A 12,298-nucleotide genomic window follows, 5' to 3' on the forward strand; every position below is an offset into this window, starting at 1 on the left:
TTATTATTTTTCTCTTATCTTCTTTATTATCATTTAAGTCTGCTAATTTTTTTTTTCAATTAATAAGCCTAAGCTTATACCAAAAAGAAAACAAATAAATTGTGAAGACCACAAACAAACAAGGAAACAATAGTTTCCCTATGAGAACAAAATCTAAATAAAAAACAACAAAAGAAATTTGAGAAAGTCTTCCTTTCACACCTGTCTCTGTCTCCAAACATGTCCTTTCACTTTCCCTCCCTGCCCCACCCCTTTCCCTCTTCTTATTTAATCCCAAAACTGTAACCAAACACTCTGACTTTCCTCTCTCTCTCTCTCTCTCCGCAAATTTCATCTGCAAATTTAAGCTTCACAGAGCAGCCATGAGCAAGCCTCAGAGACCGCCGTCGGGCCGCATGAACCTCGCGTCCTGCGTAGTAGCCACCGTCTTCTTAGCCTTCGTCGTCATCCTCATTCTCATTGTCTATTTCACCCTCTTCAAGCCCAAAGACCCAAAGATCGCTGTCAACGCTGTACAGCTCCCGGCCTTTACCGTCACCAACGGCACCGTCAATTTCACCTTCTCGCAGTACGTCTCCGTCAGAAACCCCAACCGCGCCGTCTTCTCCCACTACGACAGCACTTTCCAGCTCCTCTACTCCGGCAGCCAGGTCGGCCTCATGTTCGTCCCCGCCGGCCAGATCGACGCCGGCCGCACCCAGTACGTAGCCGCCACCTTCTCCGTCCAGTCCTTCCCCTTGGCCCCTCCCGCGGCCGCCGCGGCCATCGACGGCGGCGTCAGCGGTTTCCAGGTGGGACCCACGCTGGAATTCGAGTCACGGATGCAGATGGCGGGCAGGGTTAGGGTTTTGCCCATCTTCACGCATCATGTGGAAGCCAAAGCTAACTGTATAGTCGTCATTGCCGTCACTGATGGATCTGTGTTAGGGTTTCATTGCTAACTGTAGACTAGTTCCTTTTTTTATTATTTGAAATTCTCCCGCTGTCTTTTTGATTCAGTAATTCGTTTGCTTTTTTGAGGTTTTTGGTGAATTGGGTATTCGATTTGAATACCCATTTGGGTGAAGAAAGTGTAAAAAATGGATTTTGACTGATATTGTACAATTGTTATTAGTTTGTAAGACTCTTTTCTCAGGTAGGTACTGCTTTTCTTCTTCTCTCTTATATGCGTTTGGGTTCATTTTCTTTGATTTTTGGTGAATTGGGTGTTCAAATTTGAGTACCATTTTGGTAAAAAGTCAAGTGTCAAAAATTAATTTTTGACTGAGATTCTGTTTTCGTCTATTTCTTCTTAGTTTTCCTACTTTTTTTACCATGTGGTTACTGCTATTTTTTACTCTTAGCTGCATTTGGATTTTCCTGTGTCATTGATGGTGGGTTCAGTGAACTTCATTTCTGATTTATAAGCTTCATTATCATCAGCTGTTAAGGCCATTTTTAGGTCTGCAAAGAGGAAGATGTCAAAACTCAACGTGAGAGAAGTGAAGAGTTGAGGAGGAATGATGATGTGGGGTTTGCTTGCTTTTGAAAAGGAAAAGCTGGTTAAGAATGCTTTAATGGGCATAGGGAGGAATATGGCGATGGGAGTGGGAGTAATGATGGATGCAGCAATTGGTGATTTGGTATATCTTTAAATGTAGGGGAGAGAACCAATTTTTCCAATGTGGGCGGCGTTTGATTTTGATTTGATTAAGATTAGGTTGAATGAGGAAGGGATGTGCTGTAAAGGGGCTTCCTTTAAGAAGAATTAAAATTAAAATTGATGCTTTTCTTCTAGCTGCTGCAATTATTGAACTGCAGATCCAGGGGAGGAAGAAATGCGGAAAGCAGAGGGAAACGGCGTCGTTTGATGGGGCTGCTTGAGCCACCTGCTCCCAGGGCAGAGTGAGTCAGTGACAAGGTGGAGAACAGAGTGGGGGCTGTGGGTGTTTGTGTGTGTTCATTTTTAAGCTGATTTTGCGTTTATTTATAGTTAGATATGCTCCTTTTTCTTCTTTTTTTTATTACGCACAGGGTATTCACGTGTCCATTTTACGGTCCACATCGTTTATCCTACGTCCCTTGAAGTTGATCCCACAACTCCAAAAGAAAGATAAATTGAGGAGTTCAAGGGCGGAAACGAATCCGGAAGGGTTGAACACCTGACCTTGTAAGAGGCACTCTCGCAGCCCGCACTATCACTTGAATCACACCCTAGGGGTGTTAAATATGCTTTTTTTTTTTGGATTACACATCGGATATCCACATGTCTATTTTACGGTTCACATGATTAATCTTGCGCCTCTTGAAGTTGACCCCATAACTCCAAAGGAAGGGTAAATTTATGAATCCAGGGGCAAAAATAAATTTGAAAGAGTTTGAACACCTGATCTTGTGAGAGGCACTCCCGTTACTCACGCTACCACCTGAACCATACCTTGGGATCGTTAGATATGGATTTTTTTTTTTTTTTGAATTACGTCCGGGTGTCCACCTACCGTCAACGACGTCCGTTTTACGGTCCGTCGCACCGGCCAGTGACTATTCCCACGCCCTGTAGAATGGCCCCACACACCACAGGGAGGTTAAATCAGGAGCTCAGGCGCTGAATCGAACCCGGGTGGGGAGGAAACCCTGACGCCATGAAGCGCACACCCGAAATCCGCTCAACCACCTGAGCTGCCCCCTGGGGCCGTTAGATATGCATTTTTGATTATGGGTATGATTGACAAAGTGATTTTCTATAAAAATAAAAATAAAAAAAGGTTTATTTATTGTTGTTTGTTTGTTTTCAAGTGAGACAGAGGAGGGGCCAGGAAGAGCAGCAGTCCATGTGTATGTGGGGATTAGGGCTTTGGAATGCGGGTCAGCTTTTTGACATTTTGCCACCAAAGAATCACATTGTCACTTACTTACTCCTCCTACCCTAAGCCTGCCCTAAAAATCAACCCTTCATGAGATACCACAAAACTTTACCTCAGGCTGCCCATTTGCTCACGCCAGTTACCATTCCCCTTTCTTTCTTGTTTTCTAATTTTTTAAAATGATAAAGGACTCAAAAGTTGAGGTTTTTTACATAAATATTAAGAAAAAAAAATACAAATATAAGTGAATGGGTGGACATTTGCGCTTTGAACTTACTTGACTTTCCAAAAGTCGATAGTGTTTAAAACAAAAAACAAAAAGTTAACATAACCGATTTTTAGAAAATCGGTTTCTATAAGGTTCTCCCCTCGAGGTGTTGACACACTTGCCCCTACGTAGAGAAAAAATAAAAAATAAGAAATAAGAAGAAATAAACAATAAATTATTATTACTGACTTTTCAAAAGTCAGTTCTGCTTAGGACGGTATCTAAGGCGCTGACACGCCTACCCTCTATGCAGAAAAAGCCAAAATAAAATAAAATAAATAAATAGAACAGACTTTTGGAAAGTCGGTTATGCTACGTGGTGTCCCCTCGTTTGCTCCCTGCCCCCCCCCCCCTCCTCTTCCCCCACCTCCTCTCCCTCCAACTCCTATTTATTTCCTCCATTTCCGCTCCCTCCCTCCCACCCACTTGTGCTTCTCATCTCTTCTGCAATTCTCCTAAAGCCTCCCCACCACCTTCCCAAATTTCAGTGTTTATTTCAGTTTTATACATTTATTTCATATAATATTAAGGCATGGATTTAAGCCAACCGATCATTCTGCCCTGACATTTGGGGTCCTTCATCCCTCTTACAGGGTATCGGAGGAGGATCATTCTGACGCCTTTAAAGGGCGTCAATGTGCGCACACATTAGAGACACAGTGATATGCTGATGTTAGAATCATTCCATGGATTCAACGAGTGAGGTACTATCCACTGTACCAAATTTGGAACATTTGGCTTGACCACCATTTAATTAGCGCATTGCTGGAATGCTGGAGCCCTGAGACGCACATATTTCACTTTCCCTACTATAAGACGAGAATAATGTTGCAGGATGTGACCATCATTACAGGATTACCTGTAGATGATAATGTTGTTACAAGGATGACACAGTAGGACTAACTACCTGTAGTAACCGGAAAAAAAAAATATATATATATAATAATAATAATAATAAAATAATAAAATAATAAAATAAAATTAATTAATTAAATTAACAAGTAAAATGAATAGGAACAAATATATATATATATATATATAAATATTAAAGCATGTGTGTGTGTGTGTGTGTATATATATATATATATATATATAAAGTATGAAAGCTTCTTCAAGAAGCTATACTTTAATTAAGGTTTACTATTATATATATAAAATAACACAAGCTTCTTCAAGAAGCTTGCTTATATTTTTTTTGGAAGTGCTTTCTCTCTCTCTCTCTCTTCTCCCTCTCTCCTACGACTCTCTCTCTCTTCGATTCCGGGCTAGTTTTACGCCGGATCGACAAACCGAAACCACCACGACGCTTCTGGCGAAGTTCTCTACAAGTCTGCCGGAACGGATCGTCAGGAAAACGAAGTTGGATTTCATCCCAAATCCAAGGTAAGGTTTTATATTCAATATTTGGATTTTTGACAGTTGAAGAAAGTAATATACGCGTAAAAATACTGAACTTTAATACTGAAAATTTTCAGTTCCAGGGTATTGATTGGGAACGTTAGGAATCATCCCTAAGTTGAGGTAAGACTTTTTAAGTCGAATTTGACTTAGTGGTAGTTATAGAAAATATTGTACGTACGAAAATACTAAACTTTAATTCTGTGAGTTTTCATTTTCAAGGTATTGAGTTGAGAACCTTGTGGGTACGGGGAAGATTTTCTTAGGGGCTTTTCAGGAATCAGGTAAGGGGATCAACTAAGCTAGTTTTGTTTTGAGAAAATGTATGTATATATATATAGCATCTGGTTTCAGGAAAAATAAATATATTTATATATATGATTTATATTTAGAAAATACTGTTTAAATGATGATATGTTGAATACGTAGAAAATTTGTTTAGTGTGGCATGAGTATAAAAATGTTGTGAAATACTGTTTTTTTTTTTTTGGAATGGGGACGATATGGATTTCTATGATGGAAAACCGGCGTACGGCTGAGATATTTTTATATGTATATGTGATTTGCCGGCGTATGGGCCGTGCTATGTGGATGAGATTTGCCGGCGTACGGGCCGTGCTATGTGATTTGCCAGCGTACGGGCTGTGCTATGTGATTGCCGGCGTACGGGCCGTGCTATGTGGTTTGCCAGCGTACGGGCTGTGCTATGTGATTTGCCGGCGTATGGGCCGTGCTATGTTAAAATGTGTAATACCGGCGTACGGGCCGATGATTTTCATGATACACGTATATATGTAAAATGATATGATTGATGTGAAAATAAATGATATGAGATATTTATGTATCACGGTTTTAGTATATGTATATGATATCAGAACCTGGTTGGCTTGGTCTAGGCTAGCACTTGCACGGTATCGTTGCTATGTGTCCATGGTCCTCGTGATCATGATATCTGTGTTAACGCCGCTGTACGGAGTAGTGTGAGATTGGATGGTCGATGTGGTTATTTTCAAGAAGTGTGCTGTTATCGCCCCTGGTGTACGGACCAGTCTGGGTAGACCCATCGGACCTACAGACTACTGTTTGACTTGGCAGTGGTCGGCCAACCATTGTCAGGTCCCGCCTTCGGGCCACACAACCCAGTCATGTGGGGGTAATACATGACAACAGCCAGCTAACCTACCAGGATTGTTTTATGTTATTATTAGTGTATGAGATGAGATATGTTTATGAAAATGCAGTATATTCTGCTATGTGTTGATATGCATATATTTTTCCATATTTGATAAACAGTATTGAATATGTTATGTATGGTATATGTAGAACACAAAATACTCATGTTGCCACACACTGGTATTAATTTATTTCCCTTACTGAGAGGTGTCTCACCCCTAAATCTTATACATTTTTCAGGAGCCCCTGATAGGAGAGCGGGAAAAGCCCCGCTGATCTAGATCAGTTGTTTGCCCTCTTTGGAAGGGTAAGTTTTTGGTAGGGATAGTTAGGTTTTGTGGGAGATTGTCCCTAGATTTCATTTTTGAGATGTATATACTGTGAGATAGTAATTGTAGTGACTCTGGTATGTGTTATGCACAATATGATGAGATGTATATGATTTTATACTTTCTGCTGCGTAGGCTTCTGCTGTATGTTTTGTTATATCCCTGGTGCCCACGGGCCCAGGTGGATTGTGACCTGCTGAGTTGGGATGTATAATGTGATGATAATTTATTTATAAAAAAAAAATATATGTGAAAAAGGAGCACGTCGTTACAGTTGGTATCAGAGCCTAGGTTACTAGGTTCTGTAGACTTTAGAGTGCAGCAGGAACAATACCAGAGTTTAGGAAATGATTTGAGGTTTTGTTCTACAGTCTAGAAGCAGGACTTCCGTGATAGTTTCTGTGTTTTTCCTGAGGTGACGATTTCAGGAAAACCATAGTAAGCTATTGTCGGGTTGTGTTCCTAGAATGTAGGACTGGGGATTAACAATGAGTTAGAAATGTTGAGATGAGTGGTGAGGATAGGTGGGTAAATTATGAGGATAGGATTACTGAATTGCAACTGCTATTTTCCAGGATGGATCCAGAAGGAAATAGTGCCCATGCAAGTGGCAGTGATGGAGCAGGACCATCAGGTGCAGCTAGGACCGACTCTGATGCGGTATTACGTAGCGTGGCTCAGCAAGTTATGGCTGAGATTGCTAGGAGCTCGAGGGAGCAGAGTGGTCCATCTATAGGCCATGGGTGCACTATAGAGAAATTTACAAAGATGAATCCTCCGGCGTTCACAGGTGGAGTTGATCCAGTAGCCGCTGAGAACTGGATGCAGGAGATTGAGAAAATCTTGGCTGTGCTGCAATGTACTGAGGAACAGAGGGTCCTCTTTGCCACCTATAAATTGACAGGAGAGGCTGAGAGGTGGTGGACTGCGGTGAGACTATTAGAGCAGCAGAGGGTGACTCCAATAGCTATGACATGGGACCGGTTTAAAGATTTGTTCTTTGACAGATATTTTCCAGCTACTGTGAGGGAGGCTAAGGTAGAAGAGTTCCTGAGTCTGAAGCAGGGACAGCTATCCGTCCAGCAGTATGCAGCACGTTTTATCGAGCTCTCTCGATTCGCCCCATACATTGTTCCTGATGAGGTGAAGAAGGCGAGGCAGTTTGAGAGAGGCCTGAGGCGGAGTATATTCAGGCAGGTGGTGGTGCTGCGGATCCAGGACTTCGCTGAGTTGGTCGACAGGGCGGCCTTGGCAGAGATTGGTGAGCGTCTTGATGCGGATGAGCAGGGACAGAGGAAGAGATCTACATCTACGAGCTACCAGCAGGGTCACAAGCCAGGTCAGTGGAGGAGAGGTAATCATGGTACAGGGCGGAGACAGGAGACGGGAGGACGCCAGGTGCAGACAGGGCAGGGTCCTCCAGTTTGTCAGACTTGTGGTAGGAGACACTGGGGAGAGTGTCGAGCTGGTGGTGTAGTGTGTTACCGCTGTGGTAGATCGGGACATATAGTGCGAGATTGTCCTACCCCGCCAGATGCAGCTCCGGTGTGCTATCGCTGCGGTAGATCGGGGCACATGGTACGAGACTGCCCTACTCCACCAGATGCAGTTCCAGCTCCTAGACCATACCGGGGAGGTTATCAGGCACCACGGGGGGGCCAGCAGAGGAATACGGCTCCAGTCAGGGTGTTTACTCTGACGCCGGGTGAGGCTGAGGCGTCAGGTGACGTGGTGACAGGTATGGTCATTATGCTTTCTTTTAAAGTTATTGCATTATTTGATTCAGGAGCTACACACTCGTTTGTGTCCTTGGGGTGTATTAAATTATTTGAGGTTGAAACACAATCATTAGATGTTGAATTATTGGTATCTACACCGACTGGGTCGGTAGTGAGGTGTGGTAGGGTACTCCGCAACTGCCCAGTAGAGATTCAGGGGAAAACATTGTCTGTTGATTTGATAGTGTTAGACATGCATGGGTTTGACGTTATATTTGGCATGGATTGGCTAGCGGCTAATTTTGCCAGCATAGATTGTCGTGCACGAGAGGTGATATTTAGACCCCCGGGGGAAGCAGAATTCAAGTTTGTAGGGTCGCATGTACAATCCCCGCCTCAGCTAGTTTCAGCTATTCAGGCCAGGAGACTACTGCTGAGTGGTTGTCAGGGGTTTGTGGCGGTTGTGAAAGAGATGTCAGAGAATGAGTCGAAACTTGCTAGCACACTTGTAGTGAAGGAGTTTGTGGATGTTTTTCCAGATGAGTTACCAGGCTTGCCACCCGACCGTGAGGTGGATTTCTCTATTGATCTACCTCCCGGTACAGCGCCGATTTCTAAAGTACCTTATCGAATGGCACCAGTGGAGTTAGCAGAATTGAAAAATCAGTTGCAAGATCTGCTAGATAAGGGCTTCATACGGCCCAGTGTATCTCCGTGGGGAGCTCCAGTTTTATTTGTGAAAAAGAAAGACGGGACTATGAGGATGTGTATAGACTATAGGGAGATAAATAAAGTGACAATCAAGAATAGGTATCCTCTAACCCGTATCGATGATTTGTTTGACCACCTCCAGGGTACACGGGTGTATTCGAAGATTGATCTCAGATCTGGCTACCATCAGGTGAAGGTGAAAGCAGAAGACGTCTCAAAGACGGCCTTCAGGACTAGGTATGGGCATTACGAGTTTCTAGTGATGCCGTTTGGTTTGACGAATGCTCCTGCGGTATTTATGGACTTGATGAATAGAGTCTTCCACCAATACCTAGACCAGTTTGTTGTTGTTTTTATTGATGATGTACTAGTCTATTCTAGGAACTATGAGGAGCATGAGACGCACTTGAGGCAGGTTTTGCAGACACTTCGGGAAAAGAAGTTGTACGCCAAGTTCAGTAAATGTGAATTTTGGCTGGAGAAGGTCGTGTTCTTGGGGCATGTTGTATCTGGAGGCGGTATTTCTGTGGATCCTAGCAAGATTGAGGCTGTAGTGAATTGGGCTAGACCGAGAAATGTCCAGGAGATCAGGAGTTTCTTGGGGCTAGCAGGCTATTACCGTCGTTTTGTTGAGGGATTCTCAGCTTTGTCAGGGCCCTTGACACGACTGACGAGGAAGAATGTTAGATTTGAGTGGGACGATAGTTGTGAGCAGAGTTTTCAGGAGCTGAAGCAGAGACTAGTCACAGCACCAGTGTTGATCATCCCATGTGGGGGTGAAGGGTATACCATTTACAGTGATGCGTCCTTGAAGGGACTTGGCTGTGTATTAATGCAGCATGGCAGGGTAGTGGCGTATGCATCCAGACAATTGAAAGAATATGAGAAGAACTACCCTACCCATGATCTTGAGTTGGCTGCAGTGGTACACGCACTGAAGATTTGGAGGCATTACCTGTATGGTGAGCAGTGTGAGATCTTCTCCGACCATAAAAGTTTGAAGTATTTCTTTACGCAGAAAGAACTGAATATGAGGCAGAGAAGGTGGTTGGAGCTGATTAAGGATTTTGATTGTACCATCAGTTATCACCCAGGGAAAGCAAACGTGGTAGCTGATGCGTTGAGCAGGAAATCCAGGGAGCCGGTGTTGGCGGCTATGGGGATCCAGCATCCGATCATAATGGATCTGGAGAGACTCGGCATAGAGTTGGTGGAGAGTAATCTCCCAGTATGTATTGCCAGCCTAGTGGTACAGCCTACCCTGCAGGAGAGAATTAAAGCTGCCCAGAAGGAAGATCCAGAGCTAGTGAAGGTGATAGACAGAGTACAGAGTGGGCAGGGGGAGGAGTTCAGTATCGCAGATGATGGAGCTTTGCAGTTCCGTTCCAGATTATGTGTTCCTGCTGATACTGAGATCAGGAAGACTATTCTAGAGGAGGCTCACAGATCTTTGTATACAGTTCATCCCGGTAGTACGAAGATGTACAGAGATCTGCGAGAGTCATACTGGTGGAGTGGTATGAAGAGAGAGATTGCTGAGTATGTAGCACAGTGTTTGACGTGCCAGCAGGTAAAGGCTGAGCACCAGAGACCGGCAGGGCAGTTGCAGCCGTTATTCATCCCGGAGTGGAAGTGGGATCACATATCGATGGACTTCGTGTCAGGACTGCCGACGACGTTACATGGTCATAATGCCATCTGGGTGATTGTTGATCGATTGACGAAGACCACCCACTTTATTCCCATCAAGATCAGCTACTCCCTCAGCCGTTTAGCGGAGATTTACATTCAGGAGATAGTACGTTCTCATGGGGTGCCTGTATCTATTGTATTGAATCGAGACCCACGATTCACATCACGATTTTGGAGGAGTTTGCAGGAGGCTCTGGGGTCTCAGTTATCGTTTAGTACGGCATTCCATCCTCAGTCAGACGGGCAGACTGAGAGGACGATACAGATATTAGAGGACATGCTCAGAGCGTGTGCACTAGACTTTGGGGGTAGTTGGACTCAGTTCATGCCATTAGTAGAATTTGCGTATAATAACAGTTATCAGTCTAGCATTGGCATGGCATCATTTGAGGCTCTGTACGGTAGGAGATGTCATTCTCCTTTGTTTTGGGATGAAGTGGGTGAGCGGCGAGTAGTGGGGCCAGAGCTGGTTCAGCAGGCATGTGATAAAGTTCGTCTTATCAGGGACAGAATCAGTGCAGCTCAGAGTCGACAGAAGAGTTATGTCGACCATCGCCGCAAGAATTTAGAGTTTGACGTAGGTGATCACGTATTTTTGAAGATAGCTCCGATGAAAGGGGTTATGCGATTTGGGAGGAAGGGTAAACTTAGTCCTAGGTTTATCGGTCCATTTGAGATTCTAGATAAAGTGGGACCGGTAGCCTACAGGCTAGCTTTGCCACCTGTATTGTCCAGGATTCACAACGTATTTCATGTTGCTATGTTGAGGAAATACGTCCCTAGACCCTTCTCATGTCATCAATTATGATGAGTTGGGAGCTTAGTGATTCACTGGGATATGAGGAGGTACCAGTACAGATTCTGGATAGGAAAGTGCAAGAGCTACTGTAACAGGACGATTCCTCAATAAAAGTCGTTGTGAGGAATCATGCAGTAGAAGAGGCTTCTTGGGAGTCTGAGGAGCAGATGAAGCAGAGGTATCCGCATTTATTTCAAGAAGTCTGAGTGAATAAATGTAAATAGTTAAGTAGTTTTATGTTGTAGGTACATGTAATAGTTGAATAGTGTAGTACTTTAGTTTTGGGAGAATGGTTTTTCTTTTGTATATGTAATCTTCCAAGACTCGAGATGTAACCACGGTATTCCTCCGCCATAAGTGAGGGTAGGTAATAAAATGAGTAGACCCTTTATCCTGATTAAAGGATGGCGAGTATGGAAACAGTAAATTTCGAGGACGAAATTCTTTTAAGGGGGGAGGAATGTAGTAACCGGAAAAAAAATATATATATAATAATAATAATAATAATAATAATAATAATAATAATAATAATAAAATAAAATAAAATTAATTAATTAAATTAACAAGTAAAATGAATAGGAACAAATATATATATATATATATATAAATATTAAAGCATGTGTGTGTGTGTGTGTGTATATATATATATATATATATATATAAAGTATGAAAGCTTCTCAAGAAGCTATACTTTAATTACGGTTACTATTATATATATAAAATAACACAAGCTTCTTCAAGAAGATGGCTTATATTTTTTTTGGAAGGCTTTCTCTCTCTCTCTCTCTTCTCCCTCTCTCCTACGACTCTCTATCTCTTCGATTCCGGGCTAGTCTTTCCGCCGGATCGACAAAACCGAAACCACCACGACGCTTCTGGCGAAGTTCTCTACAAGTCTGCCGGAACGGATCGTCAGGAAAACGAAGTTGGATTTCATCCCAAATCCAAGGTAAGGTTTTATATTCAATATTTGGATTTTTGACAGTTGAAGAGAAAAGTAATTTACGCGTAAAAATACTGAACTTTAATACTGAAAATTTTCAGTTCCAGGGTATTGATTGGGAACGTTAGGAATCATCACTAAGTTGAGGTAAGACTTTTTAAGTCGAATTTGACTAGGGGTAGTTATAGAAAATATTGTAAGTACGAAAATACTAAACTTTAATTCTGTGAGTTTTCATTTTCAAGGTATTGAGTTGAGAACCTTGTGGGTACGGGGAAGATTTTCTTATAGGGGCTTTTCAGGAATCCTGTAAGGGGATCGAACTAAGCTAGTTTTGTTGTTTGAGAAAATGTATGTATATATATATAGCATCTGGTTTCAGGAAAAATAAATATATTTATATTTATGATTTATATTTAGAAAA

General features: G+C 42.7%; 1 protein-coding gene across 1 annotated transcript; it reads left to right on the forward strand.

The window, feature by feature from the left end:
• Positions 1-292: 292 nt before the first annotated feature.
• Positions 293-1,121, forward strand: LOC131157020 (uncharacterized). Its single transcript, XM_058110853.1, has one exon. It carries the CDS (start codon positions 363-365, stop codon positions 939-941), a length of 579 nt encoding a protein of 192 aa, XP_057966836.1. The 5' UTR covers positions 293-362; the 3' UTR covers positions 942-1,121.
• Positions 1,122-12,298: the final 11,177 nt, after the last annotated feature.

Source organism: Malania oleifera, chromosome 6, assembly GCF_029873635.1.
Source record: "Malania oleifera isolate guangnan ecotype guangnan chromosome 6, ASM2987363v1, whole genome shotgun sequence".
Classification (NCBI taxonomy): Eukaryota; Viridiplantae; Streptophyta; class Magnoliopsida; order Santalales; family Ximeniaceae; genus Malania; species Malania oleifera.

Bases quoted from the DNA above. Each gene is read 5' to 3' on its own strand.
- LOC131157020 (XM_058110853.1), top strand. From the start codon at position 363: ATGAGCAAGCCTCAGAGACCGCCGTCGGGCCGCATGAACCTCGCGTCC.